The 19,564-nt window shown below is 44.9% G+C and overlaps 1 protein-coding gene across 2 annotated transcripts in view; it reads left to right on the forward strand.

Annotated features, from left to right (window-relative positions):
* The first annotated feature begins 3,693 nt into the window (after nucleotides 1-3,693).
* NRDC (nardilysin convertase) overlaps nucleotides 3,694-19,564 on the forward strand; it is a 75,018-nt gene continuing 59,147 nt past the window's right edge. Inside the window, exons 1-2 of one of the 2 annotated variants that reach the window (XM_036755056.1) lie at nucleotides 3,694-4,270; nucleotides 17,104-17,398. In XM_036755056.1, the coding sequence (XP_036610951.1) occupies nucleotides 3,861-4,270; nucleotides 17,104-17,398 (705 nt within the window). In that variant the 5' untranslated portion in view covers nucleotides 3,694-3,860. The remainder of the gene's footprint in view (nucleotides 4,271-17,103; nucleotides 17,399-19,564) is intronic. The other variant, XM_036755055.1, reaches the window with a different exon arrangement.

Below are 19,564 nucleotides of genomic sequence, written 5' to 3' on the forward strand. Positions count from 1 at the left end.
CAAATACACAGAACTTATAATCACTACCCCTCTAGAGTCATATCAAATTGATTGATAGTGATGGGAATAGAGCAGGGGTCCTCAAGGAATCAATGTTCTCATACCTAAAGGGCTGTCACATGGGAGGAGGATAAGATGGATAAGACCCCCCTCTGCTTGGCCCATGGACAGAAGGAGGAGTACCAGCTGGAAGCTCTGTAGGGGCCGATTTAGATTTGAGATCAGGAAAAACTTCCCAGTTGCTAGTGAGCTATCCCAAGGTGCAATGGACTCTTAGAGGTAGCTGCTTCCTTCTCATGGGAGGCTTTTAGGTAGGAGGAGGGGTGGCTGCTTGGTGGGTAGAGAGATTTTTGCCCAGGTGTGGGTTGGGCTAATTGACCTCCAAGGTTCTGGTCAACTCTGAGATTCTGAGGCTGAACATGGGGAAATGAAAGACTTAGGCAAGTGAAGGTATCAAGGTATTATTAAGGAGAGGCTAGACCTTGGATGTTTTCAGGATGCCAGTAACCAGGTTGATGGTGGAGGTAAAATGATTGAAGAGGCAAAGCTCCCACAGGAGACTGGGGGGAATGAGGCGAAGGGCACTGGTGGAGAGGCTGGCTCTTCCTCAAGAACAAAAGCAAAGGAGAAGATCAGGGAAGACACAGAGGGATTCTGAAGTGAGGAAGTAGAAGAGATGGAGAAACTCAGAGTGTGTAGCCTCCTTTTTGGCGGGGTAATGTAGGCACTGACTTCTCTGGCCACATTTCCGAATGTATTTCTTCCCTGACTCACTTTGGAGGTGTTAGTCCCATCCCACAGTGCAGTGTGAGGATGATGTTGCTGCCCCGGCTTGTACGTGTCTGATGTTTCCCTCTTATATCCCTCCATCTCAAATCCTTCCTTCCCCGTCTGTGTAGAATTCCAACTCTCCCAATCACCCAGGTTTGTAATCTTGAGTAATCTTTGACTCTTCCCTTTGCCACCTCCCTCATCCCATAGAGGGAGGAGACATATGAGGATATGCATATTCTACCCTGCTAGGAAGGAAGGGTACTTCTAGTGAGTCCAGGCTCAGTCCAACAAATATTTAACAAACGCATTCTGGGCTGAGGAGAATGGGTGGGGGTGGGGATGGGGGCTTGAGGAGATGAAGAGAGTCTGGAAAGGTAACTTCTGGGAGGAAACTGAACTGAAGGTGGAGCTGGGCTCCCTTTGTCTCTCTTGCTCTCTCCCTTCCCTTTCCTCCCTTCCCTAGCACAGATGATACTGTGGCAGAGATGGCTGATACAAGGTGGTCAGCTTGTGCCGTTGTCAGGACAGTCTCCAAAAGGGTCACCTACCTGGAATAAGCTGATAGCCCCTAGCGACGACTGCAAATGTCTAGAAAATATGAACCAACTGATCCTCTTGAAGTATCTAGAAATGAAAGATGTTGCGGTAAACATTAGCGGAGATTTGAAGGACTCTTAGCCGAAGTGTGCAGCCCTCCTGCCTTACTTGGATCAGATTCCTTTAGTGGAGGAGCAGGGAGCAGCTGTGGAACAGGTGGTCTACAAGGCTGATGTGTGTTTGAAGAAACTAGAAACAAGACATAAGTAGGCAGAGAAGCCATGCAGGATGAACAAATTCTTTACCCAAAGACTTGCTTTATCTACACAAATGTTTCCTAAGAGCTGAGGTTTGCCAAACTTTTATGCTTCACTTCCATAAAATGAAGCTGTCCTGAGCTTTGGTTAGATATTATATGTATACATAAGCACACACATGCATTTGCCTATGCATATATACACCCAAACAAGTATTCCTGAGTATATGTGCATACACAAATATGTAAAGATGTATAGATGGATATTTATGCACGTGTATGTGTGTATGCATGTATGGTGACTTCTGTTGCCCTTGGTGGGGTGGGGTGGGGGGTGGTTTGATGTCTGGAACTTTACCTTCATTCTCCAACTTCCTCTTGAATATTCTCCATTGGCTGAGCTGGGCACAGGCTCTGAATTCACCATCAACCCTGTCCTGTCTGAAGCAGACATGAAAAGAGCTGGTCTTCCTTCTCCGGTGCCCTGACCCACTATTCAAACTTTGGCATAGTCTAACTCTTATCAACCATGTGAAATCCACCCCTCAAAATACAGAAAAGTCTAGGCTGGGTTGAAAGCAAGTGAGTTTTATTAGGAGGAAAATCGGATGCTAATGTCAAGGCCCCTAGTTCAAGGTACAAAGGAGCCCAGGAAAGAAGGGGGTGATTTATGCTTGAAAACCTCAAAGTGGACGTTCAGAGAGAGGTTGGGGAAAATAATGGACAATCTTTCCCAGGAACAGGTGGACACAGAAGCAGATTGTTTTGCAGGTCAAACTGCTGTTGACCACAAGGCTGGTCTGCAGGCCCAGCTCAGCAAGGTCAACCAGCAAAGGCTTCTGGGAGTGAGCAGGACGTTGGCTCACTGCAAGGCTCCTGGTTGGTCCCTTCCAGCAATCAGCCTACTCTGTGTCCAGTGCATCTGCCTGGTGAGGCAACTCCTAGAAAACAGACCTTAGACTCTCAGGAGGACTTCCCCACTCTTGTCTTAATGTCAACCTGTTGTTAACGGTCAAAAAAATGGAAGCCCCTTAACCAAAGGGGGTGGTGGGCAGTCCTCCTTCAGAGGGGCGGGGACAGCACCTGCTGGTGCCAATGGGGACCCCAAAGTGGCCTGAGCCTTCCCGGCTCTTCTCAGTTCCTGTTCGAGACAATCAACCAATGAACCGGTATTTTGTGGGTGTCTCCCGTGCTAGGTGCTGGGGTGTCACCATAGAAATTAAAGGCCTTCTCTTGGAGGGACTTCTCCAACGTAGCCCTAATACTGAGTGTAAAAAACATCTGTGAGGGATACCAGGAGGTGGAGGCGAGGGTGGGATGCATTCACGCTGGGGTGGGGGCCAGCCTGGGCAAAGGCGTGGAGACAGGAGATGGGTGTGTGTGTGTGTGTGTGTGTGTGTGTGTGGAGACTCGAGAGCCTGCCCCTTGTGGTACCCTTTGCTCTTCTCTCAGCAGTCCCAGTCCCCCTTTTCTCCCCAGTGCCCTTCCTGGAAAGTTCGTCCTTTCAAGTCCACGTGGGCATTTCGCGCCAAATGAAGCAGGGAGAGAAAGCATAGGCTCGGGGGCGGGGCCGAACGACCGTTTCCCGCGAGCCCTCAGTAGCTGCTTCCGGCTCAAGCTTGACTTCCGGCCGCGGTGGACGGAGAAAAGTCTCCGAGGATTCCGCGGAGCAGGCCTCCCTCTGCTGAGTCACTAGAGAGAGGAGGGAAAAGGGGAGGAATAGAGGAACCGGCCCTCAGCCGATTGGGGCGAAGCTTTATGAGTGGCGGGCAGTTCTGGCCAATGAATTGGGAGCTGGGTTGGGTGCCGATCAGCCCCGCCCAATGCTCGTCTCCCCGGGAGTGAGGGGGCGGTGGGCGGGGCCGCGCATAGCTTCAGAGCCGGAGCCTGAGGCGTCGCAACATACCTCCTCCGTGCGGATGACGTCACAGTCCCCTCGCGCCCCGCCCTCGCGCCGTCTCTCCCGGCGGTCTGTGCGGCCCCGCCCCTCCCCCAGGGGGGCTCGCCGGCGACCACGGAGGCCGGCCATGCGCCCCCCCACCAACCGCGCTGTGATTGGTCGAGTCCGCGCGCGTGACACAGGTCCTCGGCCGTGATTGGTCGAAGCGGGCCGCGGCCCTCCCCCGCGGGTGGGGGAGGGGGGTTCCGGCCTGTAGGTCCAGCGGCTGCAGCACCAGCTCCGGCCGCCGCCGCCGCGTCCGCCGCGTCCCGAGCCACCCGCGGGCCAGCAGGAGCAGCGGGAGCGGAGGCGGGCCTTGCGGGCGGGGGATGCCCGAGGCGTGCTCCCCGGTGGATGCTGAGAAGAGCCGCCGCCGCCGCCTGGAGGACGTGGTGCCGTGAGGCCGGGCCGCCTTCGCCGCCGCCACCCGGCGCCCTGAGGAGAGGGAGCCGGAGGCCGGGGCCCGCCGGAGCCCGAGCCCAAGCCGGAGCCAAAGCCGCCTTCGCCGCCTTCGCCGCCGCTGCTCCGGGCCCCTGCGCCAGCCCCGCCGCGGGTCTTACTATGCCGGGCAGGAACAAGGCCAAGTACACCTGCAGCTGCCCGGACCTGCAGCCCGGCGCTCAGGAGGCCAGCGAGAGCGGCCGGGCTGCCCGCTTGGCCGCGGACGAGTCCGAGGAGGAAGGGGGAGGCCGCCGGGGAGGTCTGCTCAGCAACGTCGGGGACCCTGCCATCGTCAAGTCCCCCAGCGACCCCAAGCAGTACCGGTGAGGCCCCGGCCGGGAGCGGGGGAGGGGCTGGGGGTCCGGAGCCGGAGGCGCTGTCCAGCCGCACACCCTCCTCCCCGCTGCCCCGGCGGGCTTGGAACGTCTACGCCTCGAGCCTGCGCGGATCGGCTCATTCATTGTCCGGGTGTTCCCCCATGCGGCGCCCTGGTGGCGCCTAACGCATGCTTGTCAGTCGTAGACTGTCTGCCTTGTATGATGTGAGGGTCTGATGTGCGCCGGTGAATGGAATCGAAGGCAGGGCACTGTAGTGGTCCGCCCCTCTCCAGTTTGGTCTTCGCGTCCAGTGTCGTGTGTGTGTGTGTTTGCATACATATAGATATGCTTTGTGTATACAGATACACACGGTCGTATGTGTGTTTACATGATACATTTGTGTACATATGCATGAGTGCTTACAGAATGCTGTCCGAATCGAGTTCAAGACAAGATATAGCCTCTGCTGGCCCTGACTTTGCTTCTTCAGTGCCTGGCATATTGCTGCTGGTAAATGCAGTCATAGACCTCTTAATGGATTCTTGCTGAATAGAATTGAGTGGCAGAGGTGGGATTTTGACTCGAAGTCCACTCCAGGCCTGGAACTTTTCTCTTGGTGCTAGCCCATGGTGCCTGAGAAAGTCCCTTCTCCCTCCCTCCAATTAACCTCTTCTGGACATGTGTGCTTCCCCTAGAGAGATGGGCAGGGGTGACTTCTTTCTGAAAATACAGGCTGTCCTTAAAGGTCCTCTGGTCCAACCATCTCCTTTTAAAGAGAGGGAAAGGAAGCAATCATTTATTAAGTACCTGCCACGTGCCAGGCAGTGTAGTACATGCTTTAAAAACATCTCATTTGGTGCTCACAATAACCCTGGGAGGTGGGTGCTATTATCCCACTTTGCAGTTGAGGAAAGTGATGTAGACCAAGTTTAAGTGATTGAGCAGGGTGACAGCTAGTAAGTGTCTAAGGCTGGATTTGAACCCAGATCTTCCTGACTCCAGGCCCAGCGCTGTAACCCACTGCTCATTCCCTGTAATTGCCTCTAGTGAGGATGATATTAGCCAGAAGCCACTCAGTAACAGGGACAGGATTTGGCCCCAGGTCTTCTGACTGACTCTCTTTGCCTTGCTCTAACCTCTGCCTGAAGGAAGCCTATACACTTCTCAAGTGGAGGTGGGAGGCAGCCACAAATGGACATTGGAGAGCTTCTTGTCAAACTCCTTTAATGGTACTGGAAACTGTACCCCAGAAAGAAAGGATTTGCTCCAAAGACTTAGGAAAGTTAATGGTGGAGGTTAGAACCATGGTCTACTGGAATTCAATGTTCCACTGTAATATGTTATGCTTTTTTTAAATAGGATAAGCTTTGAGTCATAAATGTTTGGTGATATCCATAGACACAGGAGACCCTGCTTTCATACCCCCATTTTGGATATGGAAATAAGTTTCGCTTCAATTATATACCCCTTCTCTGCCCTTACCAAGGGGAAGAAAAAAGGTTAGATCTAATTGGGTTCATGAATACTAGGGGTGTCAACTTGGGCAAGTCACAGAATCACAGAATTGGAGAGTTCAGCAGTGAAATAGTGCAGGCCATACTTGGAAGGAATCCCCTGTACAGCAAACAGACAGGATCTAGAGGTTACTGTAGACTTCCCCAATAGAACGGAGGCTGCTTGAGGACAGGGACTGTGTCATGTTTGCCTTTGTTAGGTCGCTGGCACCTAGTAAGCGCTTACGCAGCGTATTGGATTTGGAGGCAAGAAGCAGACACTGGCTGTGCCCAGAAAAGCAAGACGCTTTCTGTCGGCCTCTGTTTCTTCATCTGTAAAATGGGGTCATGATAACTCCTACTTCCCAGGGTGGTTGGGAGGGTCAGAAGAGATCGTGTGAGTAGATAGGCTTTGCAGTCAGCTGTCATTGTTATTGCTGTAGATTGGCCTCTGTTAAGTGATCTGTAAAATGGGCACATTGAGATAGCTGTGCTGTGAACTACAAAGCACTCTGTACATGGGAATCCCTAGAGTGATGATGATTACTGGTAGAATGACAGGAGACTAGAAGAAGCCTCTTGTTCCTGACCAGCCTGGGTGGCTGTGGGTTCAGCTTCTGTTAAAAGGTGTTTTCATTCTGACCCTCCCTCTCTCTTTTCATCTCTTCCCAAGAAGGAGGTATGAATCATAACAAGTAACTACTACTCATTTAGAGTTTATGAGTGCTTTATGTTTATTTTATCATCTTTGATCTCTACTGTCTTGTGAAGGTGTAGAACTACTGTCTCCATTTTACAGATGGGGAAATAGAGGAGTGACTCACTTGGATTTACATGGCTGGGCAGCATAAGAGGCAGGATCTGAACCCAGGTCTCCCTGACCCTCAGATCTGTGCTTATATACTGCCTTCCTACCAGGTGGTCTTCTAATAAAAGGGGCACTGATGGTGGTTCATAAATAGTTGCCTCAAATGGTTTTCTCATTTGCAAAATAAATGAGGTGAACAAGATGATCCCCAGGGGCCCTTTGATCCTAAATGACTGTTAAGAATTGTGGAGTACAGGTTTTGAAAGACAAATTTAAAGCATTAGTTTATTTTATAAATATGACAGACATTTATTATGTGCTTATTGCAGTTGTGTGGGCAGCACCAAAGGTATTGGTGTGTCTACACAATGATCCCTGGGCTCAGGGCCTCCTGGTGTAGTATAGGGGACTAAGACAGCAGACACAGAGCTATAATACCCCATAGTACACAGAGCTATAATACCCCATAGTGACATGTTATGTGAGGTCCAAGGTGCTAAGATTGTTTCTTGGGAGGAAGCAGAATATAATTAGGGAAGACTTCGTGGAGAAGATGACATTTTAATTGCACTTAAAAGAATGGGTAAGAATGCAACAAGCAAAGAGGAGGAAGAAGGGGAGGAGGGAACATATCAAGAATCAGGAATAGTGTGAGTCAGGGTAGGTTGTGAGAAGTGAATAAAGTTATTAAGCCCTTCCTGTGTTCATGGCACTGTGCTCAGCACCATGGATACAGGCAAAAAACAGTCCCTGCCCTCCAGGAGCTCACGGTCTGATGAAGGAGACAACATGCAAACAACTATGAACAAATGATAAACTAGATAAATCAACAGAAGGAAGTAAGTACAAGGAAAGGGGATCAAGAGAGTTTAGCTGGGACTCGAAGGAAGCCCAGGAGGCAGAGATGACAGAGGAGAGAATTCCAGACATGGGGGACAGTCAGCAAAATTGTCTGGCATCAGAAGATGGAATGTTTTGTTGAAGAAGCAGCTGAGGAATACAGTGTCCCTGGGTGACAGAATACAGGAAAGTAAGCTATAAAAACTTGGAGGAAGGCCTGAGTGGGCTTTGCCAGGTTATAAACACCTAGCAGAAGATTTTCTAGTTGATGCTGGAGGTGATGGGGAGCCCTGGAGTTAATTGAGTGGGGTACGGAGGTGTTACATGGGGACACTTGATCTTGAGGAAGATCACTTTCACAGCTGAGTGGATGATGGTCTGGAATAGCAAGAGGTCAGCCAGCAGACTGCTGCAGTAGTCACTGGGTGAAGTGATAAGAATGTGCACCAGGTTGGTGGCAGTGTCAGGGGAGAGAGGAGGCCACAAATGTGAGATATGTTACAAAGGCAAAATTAACAGGCCTTGGCAATAGATTGGATGGGGGGGATTGGGTTGGCTGAGACAGATTGAGGAGTCCAGAATGACAACTATGTATTGAGCCTGGGTGACCAGGAGGATGGTGGTACCTTTGATAGTAATAAAGATGTTAGGAAGAATTGAAAAGATGATGAGTTGAGAGATGAGTAGAGAGAAAAGATGATGAGTTGAGTTTTGGACATATGTCCAAAGATGTCTACAGGACATCCAGTTTGAGGTGTTCAATAGGCAGTTGGAAATGAGAGTCTTCAGGTCAGTAGAGAGTTTAAGGCTACAGAAGACTTGAGAATCATTGATAATTGACACCATGGGAGCTGGTTTCACTGAGTGAGAATATGGAGGGAGAAGAGAAGAGGTTCCAGGACCGAGCCCTGTGGCACACTGAAATATTATAATACTCAGAGTTGGTGAGTGTGATCTGGACCAAGATCCAGCTAAGGAGAGATCAGATAGAAAGAAAATTAGAAGAGAGTAGTGTCCCAAAAACTTAGAAAAAAGAGAATATCAAGGAAAAGAGGGTGATGGACAGTATCAGGCTGCAGAGAGGTCAAGAAGGATGAGGATTTGGAAAAAAGGTCTTTAGATTTGGCAGTTAAAATTTTGTAAGTAACTTTGGAGAGAGTAGTTTCTGTAGAATGTCAGAAGCCAGACTACGTAGAGTTAAGAACAGAGAGGAAAGAAAGTGGAGACATCAGTGGTAAACAGCCTCCTTCAGAAGAGTTGAACCACTAGAAGTACAAGAGCTGTGGGGAGATAGCAGGGATGGATGGATCAAGGGAGGATTTCTTGAGGATGAGAGAGACATGGGCATGTTTATAGGCAATAGGAAAGCAGCAAACAGATATGGGAAGTTGAATATAAATGAGACAGTGGGAATGTTAGAGGGGGTAGTCAGCTGGAGAAAATGGGATGAAAAGGGATCACTGGTGCCTGCACAGGGGTTGGCTTTGGCAAAGACAAGGCTTATTTCTTTATGTGAGAACAAGGTTGAAGGAGGAGACAGTGGCAGACGGGTGATGTGGGATGATGACAGAGAATAGGAAGCTCTTAGTGATTATCCTCAGGCAAAGTTCTCAGCTGACAGCATAGGGGGTGGAAGAGCAATGGGAGGTTTTTGGAGGCATGAAAAATGGTTTGGAAAAGCCCCTATTGGGAGTGGGATAGCGAGTCAATTCGGGAGATCTAAAAGAATTGCCTTGCTCCCTTCTCCTACTTGCCTTTGAGTTGGAAGGGAACCCAGAGGTCTTTTGGTTGAAGCTTCAAAATCTCCCTGATGTGGTAGCCAGCCTATCAGGCAGCACCGGTCACCTCTTTAAAAGTCCTATAGAAGAGTTGGATGCTATCTATCAGCCAGAAAATCTTGATGAGGATGGAATTTGAATCCATGACAGCAGAACCAGTGAATCAGCAGTACACACCCCTGGCCTCTCTGCCTGCTTGTCTGCCATGTTGTATAGGTGTAAGCTTTTAGGATAACTTGGTACTTGGGCACAGAATTGATTCTTTAGGATTCTGTTTTGTTAGGCAACAAAGTTGTAGCAAGGAGCACAGGCACTGAGAAAGGTTGGGAAGAGTTGGTAGAGTTAATTGGTGAGGTGCTGGGCTTGGGGTAAGAAGGATGTTGGTTTGAATTCTACCTTTGACTTTGTGACTGTGCACAGGTCGTATCGCCTCTGTAGCTTTAGTTTCCTCATTCTTAAAAAGGTGGATAATAAAGTTTACCGTAACAAAACCATGGGGTAATTGTGAAGTTTAAGTGAAATAAGGTCAGTAAAGGCTTGGCTAGCTGGCAAATGCTTACTAAATGCCAGCTGTAATTACTTCTAAAGGCTGTAGTTCAGCTGGGTTTGGTGACTTAATTCACTACAGTTACGTATTGCCTAACCAGCTCTTCACTAACATCTGGTCGTTTAGATAGTATTTTTTTGTATTTAAACATTTTACCTGCTTGTATTTCATTTTCCCATTTATATAGTAACCTCAATGAGGGCCACAACTGTGTCTCCTGTTTACTTTGTATTCTCCCCAGAATAAGTAGAATGCCTGCCTTGTAGTAGGTGTTCACTAAATACTTGCTGAATAAATGAGTAAGTAATTGAATACTACAGAAATATTAGATGCAGTAACTTCTCACAAAGAGCTTAATCTTAGCAAAGAGATCAGGCTTGGGCCCATGAATCAAGAGCCATAGTGTGTTAACACAGCACTTATTTTGGGGAGAGAAGCTGAGAGGACTATGGGAGGAGTCCAGGAAGGCTTCTTGGTGAAACTGGGACTTTATTTGTCATTTGAAGAGTAAGGAGGCTTTGGAGAGGTAGAAAGGAAGGTAGAGGGCATTTTAGGCTTTAGGAGGAGATTGAGTAAATGTGTAGGGCATGATGTCTTTGGAGGAGATTAGTACTAGTATGTTGGGAGGTGGTTGGATACCATGGGCCTAGATTATAGCATCTCAGGAGTACTGGGATGAGAGCTTTGGATTTGATTTTGAGTAGCCATTTGACAATGAGTCATGGACATCTTGCTTGGGGAGGTGGCATGATGAAAATGATAGTTCATCAAGGTTGTTGTTATTTAGGCATTTCAGCTGTGTCCAGCTCTCTGTGACTCTATTTGGGGTTTCCTTGGTAAAGATTCTGGCATGGTTTGCCATTTCCTTCTCCGGCTCATTTTACAGATAGGAAAGTGAGGCAAACAGGATCAAGTGACTTGCACAGGGTCACACAGCTAGGAAGTATCTCAACTCAGGGAGATGAGTTTTCTTGATTCCAAGCCCACTTTGTCACCTGGCTGAAGGTAGATCTGGCTAAAATGAGCAGCATGATAAATTGGGGGAGGAGAGACCTGAGGCAGGGAGACCAGTTAGGAGATAATCGCAGCCTTAGGTGTTGATGAGGAGGGCCTGACTTAGGGTAGTCCTAGTTTTACAACCCAGTTGACTTATTTTTTCCCTGTTGTCACATTTTCTCCTCTGCCTTCATTACACTAAATTAACAATTTTCTTTTAACTAGGCCTAAATGTTGATATCCTTTCCATGTCTTCTAAATATGAAAATTAACACCTATGCTGTGTTACAGGCCTAGAATAACATGGAAACCTAATGCTTGTGCCAGTGGCAAACTTTCGCTTTTCCCGCACTCTGGGAGAAAGATGAAGCTAATACATCTGGCCTTAACAGGTGTCTGGCAGATGGGAGGGGAGTAATTGTTAAAGAAGGTCAGAGGTGATTCTTGATCTTGGATCTGCTCTGTAATGGGCCCTGGGGCTAAACTAACCTTCTGCAGGGCCTCCAGAGCAAAGAGGATTCTGAGTAGATCCAATTCCTTCCCTCCTTTGTGCAAACATCTTTGGGACTGGGTCTGAACTAAGTTTACCTCCAGGGGTTGGAAATTATATGTTGTTGCTTGTCAAAACATTTTTTTTTTCCAGTACTATTGGTAGATTCCTGTACTAAATTACCAAAGTGTGTCACCATGGCATGGGGTGGCTGAGCTGAGAGGGGTGCAACCTCTAGGTTGGAGGCTCCTAGGTGATGGTATTTTTTTGGTCATAACTATTTAAACCATCTTTGCTCTACTTTGATGTAGGCGGTTCTGCTGTCCAGCAGTAGGGGAAACTCACTCTCTACATGGATAAAATTCTGGATACTTGAGTAAATTGATAGTAATACCCTTTTCCTCGGGCCTGGTTCTCCCACTGACCAACATTATACCTTACCAGTTGACTAGACAGGGTTAGGTCTGTCTTCCTTGGACACAGAATGCTTACTAGACCACTTTGGAGCCTCTGCTTGTCTGGGTAGATTCATAGTCAGTAGGAATGTGCAGCCATAGGGAAGGGGCCATATCTCTCAGAAGCTTGCTTAACAGATACATACTGTGGGAGATCCTGAACAGCTCAAGGGTCTTTAGTGAGCATAGGATTTTTCTTCTTTTCATTAACATGAAAAATGAGAACACCTGGGCCTTGTTGTCTTTGGTATTCCATTACTGACTGTGATGCGCTTTCTTTACTTTTCTCTGATGAGTCCTGCCTTGTTATGAGAGGAATAGCCACCATTATAGCTGACTGATTTGTATTTCTGTCTGATTAGATATACAGTATTTTCCTGGACTCTAGTTATCAGTTCTTATCCCATATTTTTTCATTCGAGAATGCTAGCTGGTGTGCCTCAAGTTTTCTTAAAACATTCAATTAAGGCAAGTATTAAACTATAATGAAATTAATCACAAGTCTAGCAGAGTCAGAAAAAGAACCCTAGACGCTTCTGCTCAATAACACTCTACTAAGGGCATACCAGATAAGATCAGAAATCTAGTTGTTTGAAAGAATGGTATAGAGACTTGACAACTTTGCCTATTGGCAGCTAGGTGGCTTAGTGGATCCAGCGCTGGGCCTGGAGTCAGGAAAACCTGAGTTCAAATGCAGCCTCAGATACTTCCTAACTGTGTGACCCTGGGCAAGTCACGTAACCCTGTTTGCCACAGTTTCCTCATCTGCAAAATGAACTGGAGAAAGGAAGTGACAAACCACTTCAGTATTTTTGCCAAGAAAACCCAAAATGGGGTCACAGAGCTTCAAACATGACTGAAACTGAACAACCTCAAAGAAGACAATACACAGTTGGGCATCGGTAGAGACTGAGATTGGTGCTAAAAATTTTGGGCAAAGTGGATGTTTAGTAGAGATAAGTAGCATAGTGGATCGGGTACAGAACTTGGGGCCCAGAAGACCTGAATTTGAATTTTGCCTCAGGCACTTAGTGGTGTTAAGTTACTTAACCTTTCTATCTTTAGATTAGGGCATCTACTTCCTAGAGTGGTTTTCAGGATAAAATAAGATCATAAAAAGTGCTTTTGCAAACTGTAAAGTGCTAAATATTACCAGCTATTACTCCTGTTCATAACACTCTTAATTGTTAATCTTCTCACAATAATGAGAAATGGATTAGAATTCCAAGGTTTATATCTGCTTGCATTTTTTTGTTAAGAGCTAATAGAACATTTCTGTGGGTATCTCATTTGATGGTTTCCTGCCTATACTGTAAAGCCAGGCCCTTCCCCCCCCACCTTTTTTTTGGTTCTAAGTTTAGTCTTGAAACAGATTTCTTGTTATTAATTATCAGTCATACTCTTCTCACACTTATTTTAGAAAACTCATTGGGAAGATTGGTTACGTCACAGTGATTACTTTCATTGCTGAAATCTAAATACATAAAGTAAAATAAATCCAGGTTTTAGTGAATTGTTTTCCTTTATGCTGGCATGAATATTCTGTAGAATGTCATTTTGGAGCACACATGTCATGTGCTCCAAAAGAGCCCTGATTTAATCATTCTGGCTACTTCCTTCAACCATGCAGGCTCTACCTTCTCTGTGCCTTGGATGGTTTCTTGAGTTAGTGTGGCTGAAAAAATTAGTCAGCCAGTACTCACATGAAAGATGTAGTCACTTGTGGGGCTTGTCTTTGAAGCTGGATAGGACCTCCTACAACTTGTGCTCTGTTGGTATAGCTTTTAAGAATCCGGACTGGCATACATGTGAGATGATGGTGCATTGGGGTAGGATTTCAGTAGACCTTCTATGATACAGAGTTTCTAGCCTTGGTAGGAGTGACTCCCTAGTAACACCTAATAACCCCTAATTCCCAAATTCAGTGGCCTTTTATCCTAATTTTTTTTAATACTTGGTCTTTGACACTGACCATCCCTTCTTGAAATTTTTTTTCTCATGTCCTCTCTTTTTCCTTCTCTGATCACTTTTCTGTTTCCTTCTTGGGTTTTCTTTATCCTTCCATTTTCCAAACGTAAGTATTCTCTAAAGTTCTGCTTCTTTACTTCTCTCTTTATATTGAGTGATCTTATGGCTCCAACTAGTCATCTTTCTGTAGATAACTCTCAAATATTTTTCTGTATCACTTATTCTCTCCAACCTCTTTAATCATACATTTGCAATGACCTGTGGACATTTTTACCTGGATCTCCTACAAGAATCTTAAATTTAACATGTCAAAACTGAAGTTGTCCTTCAACACTGTCACTTTCATATTTTAATTGTTTCTAGAATTGTCCCTGACTCCTCCTTGTTCTGCCATTGCTGCTGCTTTCACCTGCCTTTCACTCCAACTCCTCCTCCCCCAAACAATCACCAGGTACTACTGATTCTTCCTATCTAATGAATCTTGATTCTGGCCTCTTATTTTATTTTTTTTTAAGCTTTATCGATGCCGCTTGTTTTTATAGTACACATATCCAGAAAAAACTTACCCCCAAGCCTACCCTTGTAATTAAGCAAAAGCAAAAGAACTCCATCAAAGCCAAATGATAAAAGTGATTTGACAACTTAGATAATATTCCATACCCATAGTTCCCCATCTGTGCGTTGAAGGGAGGGAGGATAATTTTTTCAATTCTGCTTTGAGGCCAAGCTTGCTTCATTCCAATAATAATAATAATAATAATAATATAACATTTTTGTCAGTCAGTCATGTCCAACTCTTGGTAACCCTATTTGGGGTTTTCTTGGCAAAGATACTGGAGTGGTTTGTCCTTTCCTTTTCCAGCTCATGTTATAGATCAGGAACTTAGACAGTTTAGTGACTTGTCCAGGGTCACACAGCTAGTAAGTGTCTGAGGCTTGATTTGAGCTCAGGTTTTCCTGACTCTTATCTATTTGTGAGACCTAGTTGCCTCATTATCACTTCATGTCCAAACTAGCCTCCTAGTTGTTCTCTCTTTCTTCAGTCTCTGTCTAAGACATCCTGCACAACACTGCCTTATTCAGAAATCTTCAGTGACTATCTGATACAGAGGATCGTAGAACATTAGAGGTTAGAAGATACCTTAGAGCCGATAGTTTAACTTTGTAGCTGGTTGTCAGCATCTGCTTTAACAATTCTATTAACAAGATACTCCTTGACCCCAGGGAGTATTTCGTTTGTACATAGCTTTAATTGTAACAACCTCTCTCTATTATATTGGCCCTTTGCAATAAGACCAACCCTGTTACATGTAGAATCCCATCCCTTCTTGTCTTTTTCAGTAGATCGCCCCCTCTATTTATCCCACCCTCCCTGCTCTTCATCTGCCTCTTTATCTTCCGGCACCTTCCCTACTTCCCTTTTTTCCTAACTTGCCCAGGTCTCCCTCATCCTTTGAAAAACAAAAACAGACCTCATTAGATCCTAGCATCCTTGCCTAGTTATCATCCTATACAACTCTTCTCAGACTAATAGAAAAAACTGTCTAAGTCCATTGCCTCAAGTGCTGTCTTCTGAACTCTTTGAAGTCTGCATCCCAGTCTCATATCACTCAACTGAAACCGTTCCCTTCAGAGTTACCAATGATCTCCTCAATTGTCAAACTAATGGGATTTTCTCAATCTTTATCCTTCTTAACTCATCTGTACCAGGCGACATTGTTGATTGCTTCTCCCACCCCCCACCCCCCCACCCCCCTTCTCTTTTGGTCCAAGATACTGCTTATTGGTTCTGCTTCTCCCTACAGGTCCTTTGCTGGATCATTATCTTTGTAATACCCCCTGATTGTGGGTATATTCCAAGCCTCTGTCCTGGGCTCTACCAAACCCTGGCTTTCCCTCTTCTACTCACTATTTGTCCTGTATATAGCTTGCTTTGTATAGATTTGTTTTCATCTTGTCTCTGGTATTAGATTGTAAACTCCTTGGGGGCAGGGACTGTCTCTTTTGCCTCTTTTTGTATCCCCAGAAGGGCTTAGCAGAGGCTCTTAATAAAATGTTCATTGATTGATTGGAGTTAAATAGAATCATTGCTCTTCCAAATGAAAATTTTTCATCTCTCTGAAGACTTACTTTTCCAGACTAAATATCTGCATTTCTTTTGGCTTTTCATCATAGGAACTGTTTTTAATCCATTCACCATTCTGTAAAATTTTTCAAATTAGATCCAAACTCCTTAGCATGGCATTCTAACCTATAAATCTGACTCTTAACTTTCTACTTTTTTCTTCCATTATTCTCCTTCTCTGTACCCTATATGATACAGCAGCCTGGAGAACCAAATTCAGTTGATTTAAGCATTGGAAGTAATGTGGATTAATGTGGGCAGCAGCTCCAATAAAAATATTATCGGTATGTTTTACTGTTATAGGCTGTAGCAATGGGAAGCTAATATGTATTGTAGTTGTTCAGTCCTTTCTGATTCTTCATGATTCTATTTGGGGGTTGTTTTTTTTTTTAGCAAAGACACTGGAGTGATGTGCCATTTCCTTTTCCAGCACATTTTACAGATGAGGAACTGAGGCAAACAGGGTCAAGTGACTTGCCTAGGGTCACACAGCAGCTAGTAAGTGTCTGAGTCCAGATTTGAATTCATGAAGATGAGTCTTCCTGACTCCAGGACCAGTGCTCTATGCACTGAGAGGCCATCTAGCTGCCCTGAGCTAATATATATAGCCTTCTGCTTTCCTTAAGATGATAGTATTAAGTAAGTAAATGTCATTTTATTATGCTGGGAACATCAGTGGTGTGTGAAGGAGGTGGGGCAGCAGCTTGTAACAGTCACTCAGCCTAGCTGATAGTGTCCTCTTAGGATTTAGGATATGGGCCTCAGTGCTACCATTTCTGGGCACCATTAAACAACATGGGGCAGGGAATACTAGGTGTTGGACTCTATGGAAATGGGAATTGATTCGGAAATAGGGTTAACATAAAGAATTTTGTCTTAGGGTATTTTGCTTTACAGACAGGTCACTGTGCAGTCATCTTGTGTGTTAAAGAACTTTTAGATGCCACTTAGGGATTACTTATGAAGGATAGGTAAGCTAGGTGGTGTGGTGGATAGAAGGTTGGAGTTGGAGTAAAGAAGACCTGAATTCAAATACTTTCTGAGGCATTTACTAGTTGTGTGACCCTGGGCAAGTCACCTAGCTGCATCGTGTCTTACTTTCCTCATTTCCAACATGAGGGGGTTGGACTTGATGGCTTCCAAAGTCTCTTCCAATTCTATCTAGAATCTTAATATTCAGACCTTGCATAGTAGCGAAAATACAGCTCAAGACATTAGAGACTGGAAAATGCTGTTCTTGTAAAATGCCTCTGCTTCGAAATTCATTTTGTTCAGCTGAATGTTTAGTTGCTGTGAAGTTAATAAACCTCTGTTTCAAAATGTCTTATGACTTTTGCAGGTACATCAAATTACGGAATGGCTTGCAGGCCCTTTTGATTTCAGACCTAAGTAATGCGGACAGTAAATCTGGGGAGGCAACAGATGAGGAGGAAGAGGACGAAGACGATGATGATGATGATGATGATGAAGATTCAGGAGCTGAAATAGAAGATGATGATGAAGAAGGTCTTGATGATGAAGATGACTTCGATGATGAAGATGAGCATGATGATGATGATCTTGACACTGAAGATAATGAATTGGAAGAATTAGATGAGAGGGCGGAAGGAAAGAAGAAAACTACAGAAAAGCAGGTGCGGGCCGAGTCTGGGGTGTTTTTTGTAGTTTAAGAATTCTTTGGGGGAGGGGGAATCCCTTAATGGCAATTTTGTGTGCGTGTATCAGTGAAGTTTACCTTTGAACACAAATATAATGGTCATGGTGATTAATGCAGACGGGTGGTTTTGAATACAGTTTCCCAGTCAGTCCTGTTTCCTCTGATGTAGCTCCGATTATTGAGTTTCCAGAACACAGCTGGTTACTTCAGAATTCTGTTAAGGGTTCCGTTTGTGGGGCGTCAGTTTGTTATGAGGGAAAAGTCACAGAATGAAAGAGTAAGAAGATAGTAATTTTAGTCCTGACTCTGCCTCCAACTAGCCTTTGTTTTTTTAAACTTTAATTTCCTTGCTGATAAAATGAGAATACTACTCCCTGTACACTATTTTACAAGATTGTTGTGAGGTCTCAATGGATAAATGGATGTACTGTGTCACTTAACTCGACGCTCTTCTCTTTTAGTTTCTTTTGGCCTTCTTAGTTGATAAGAAAACTCTTAGTCTTTAAATATTATATGGATATTGTTACTAATTGACAACTGCTATAGCTTAACTTGTTTCTTTTAGATTTGTCTTTCATCTTCCAGAGCAAATAGTTTCGTCTTCTGAGCTATTGTTTGTCTTGTAGAGCAACCTCTGTTCTTATGGAACATTTCTCCCTTTTTATAGGGGAGAACCATGACTCCTTTTTGGCTGAGCAGCTATATTGTCTTCCTCAGTCTTTGGAGAAATAGTTTAAAAAATCTGACTTAAAAAGAAAGGAATTAGATTATTTTGCAATGTTTATTTAACATACTTCGTTAGTAGAGCTTTTATATCTGTGATGCCCTATGGCAGATAACAAAGATATATAAAAGCTTATGCCTGACCTCAGGCATAAGAGTAGCTTGTTAGCTAGTAGGTGAGGTAAGTCACATTACTTTGTATAATAGTTGCATATCACATATGTTCCTGTAGTTAGAAGAAAATTCTTTTCAGAAATTGGGTTTAGATAAACCCTTTTAGTCTTAACATTTTATGATTGTGACATCAATCATCATAAAAATAAAAAATACAGTTTTTTTTTCTAAAGGGGTTTGTGAGAAGTGAGATTAATAGTGCTATAGATAAAGTGGAATGATCAGAGAAGAAAAATTGGAAGAAGAAGAGAGAAACAGGTTGTTATTTGGTTAGAATTAGAAAGCATGAAGGCTGGATGGATTTGAGAAATAATTGGTCAGAGAATCATTGAGTTGGAAGAGAACTCAGATGCCATCTACACCTCGTTTGACTGAAAAAGAGCCTCTGCTATAGTGAGTTAGATAAGTAGTCACTTAACCTTTGCTCCAAGACCTCTAGTGGGGCGGGGAGGGGAGAGTCCATTACACTTTTGAACAGTGCTAGTTATTAGGCGTTTTTCCTGACTCCAAGCCTAGATTTGCTTCTTTGCCACTCCCATCCATTGACCTCATATGCTTTCTGAGGCCAAGTAAAACAGGTTTGTCCCCTCCTCTTTGACAACTCTTCAGATACTTGAAGACAGCTATCCCAGTCTTGCTCTTCTCTCCCCTCTCTCTAGGTCTATGACATGAACTTGGGACCATGCACCATCTTCGTTGATGGTGGACACTCTTGCCTTCCTAAAGTGTGGTGCCCAGAATTGAATACAATCCTACTGCTGGAATCTCATCATCTCCCTTGTACTGAACACTGTGTTTCTTAATGAAGCTTGAGACTGTATTAGCTTTCTAGGCAGACATGTCATACTGTCCCTATTTTGTACTTGTCCAGGTCTTTATGATCTTTCAGAGACCATGGACAGTGATTCTAGTTCAGCAGTCCCATTTGCCAATTCTTTCAGCACCTGAGCATGTTGTTCATTTGGGCCTGGTGAACTTGAAGGGCAGGTAGGTGCTCTTACTATCAGCTTTGTAGTAGATCTTTTTGTTCTGTCCTGTCAAATTTAAAAATCCTTTCTACATGGCAGGGAAGACAAAACAAGCAAAATAAGATTTGAGCAGCTCTTCCTTCTCTCGGTTGTCAGTTATCATTGTGTTGTTTCCCTCAATCAATAATCATGTTGCTTCTTTGACTGACTTTTCTCTAGTGTAGTTTTAAAAAAATCTCTTGTTTTTTGTTATCCTTACTTTCCTCCCCAACCTCAAT

Source organism: Trichosurus vulpecula, chromosome 4 (assembly GCF_011100635.1).
Source record: "Trichosurus vulpecula isolate mTriVul1 chromosome 4, mTriVul1.pri, whole genome shotgun sequence".
In the NCBI taxonomy this organism is placed as follows: domain Eukaryota; kingdom Metazoa; phylum Chordata; class Mammalia; order Diprotodontia; family Phalangeridae; genus Trichosurus; species Trichosurus vulpecula.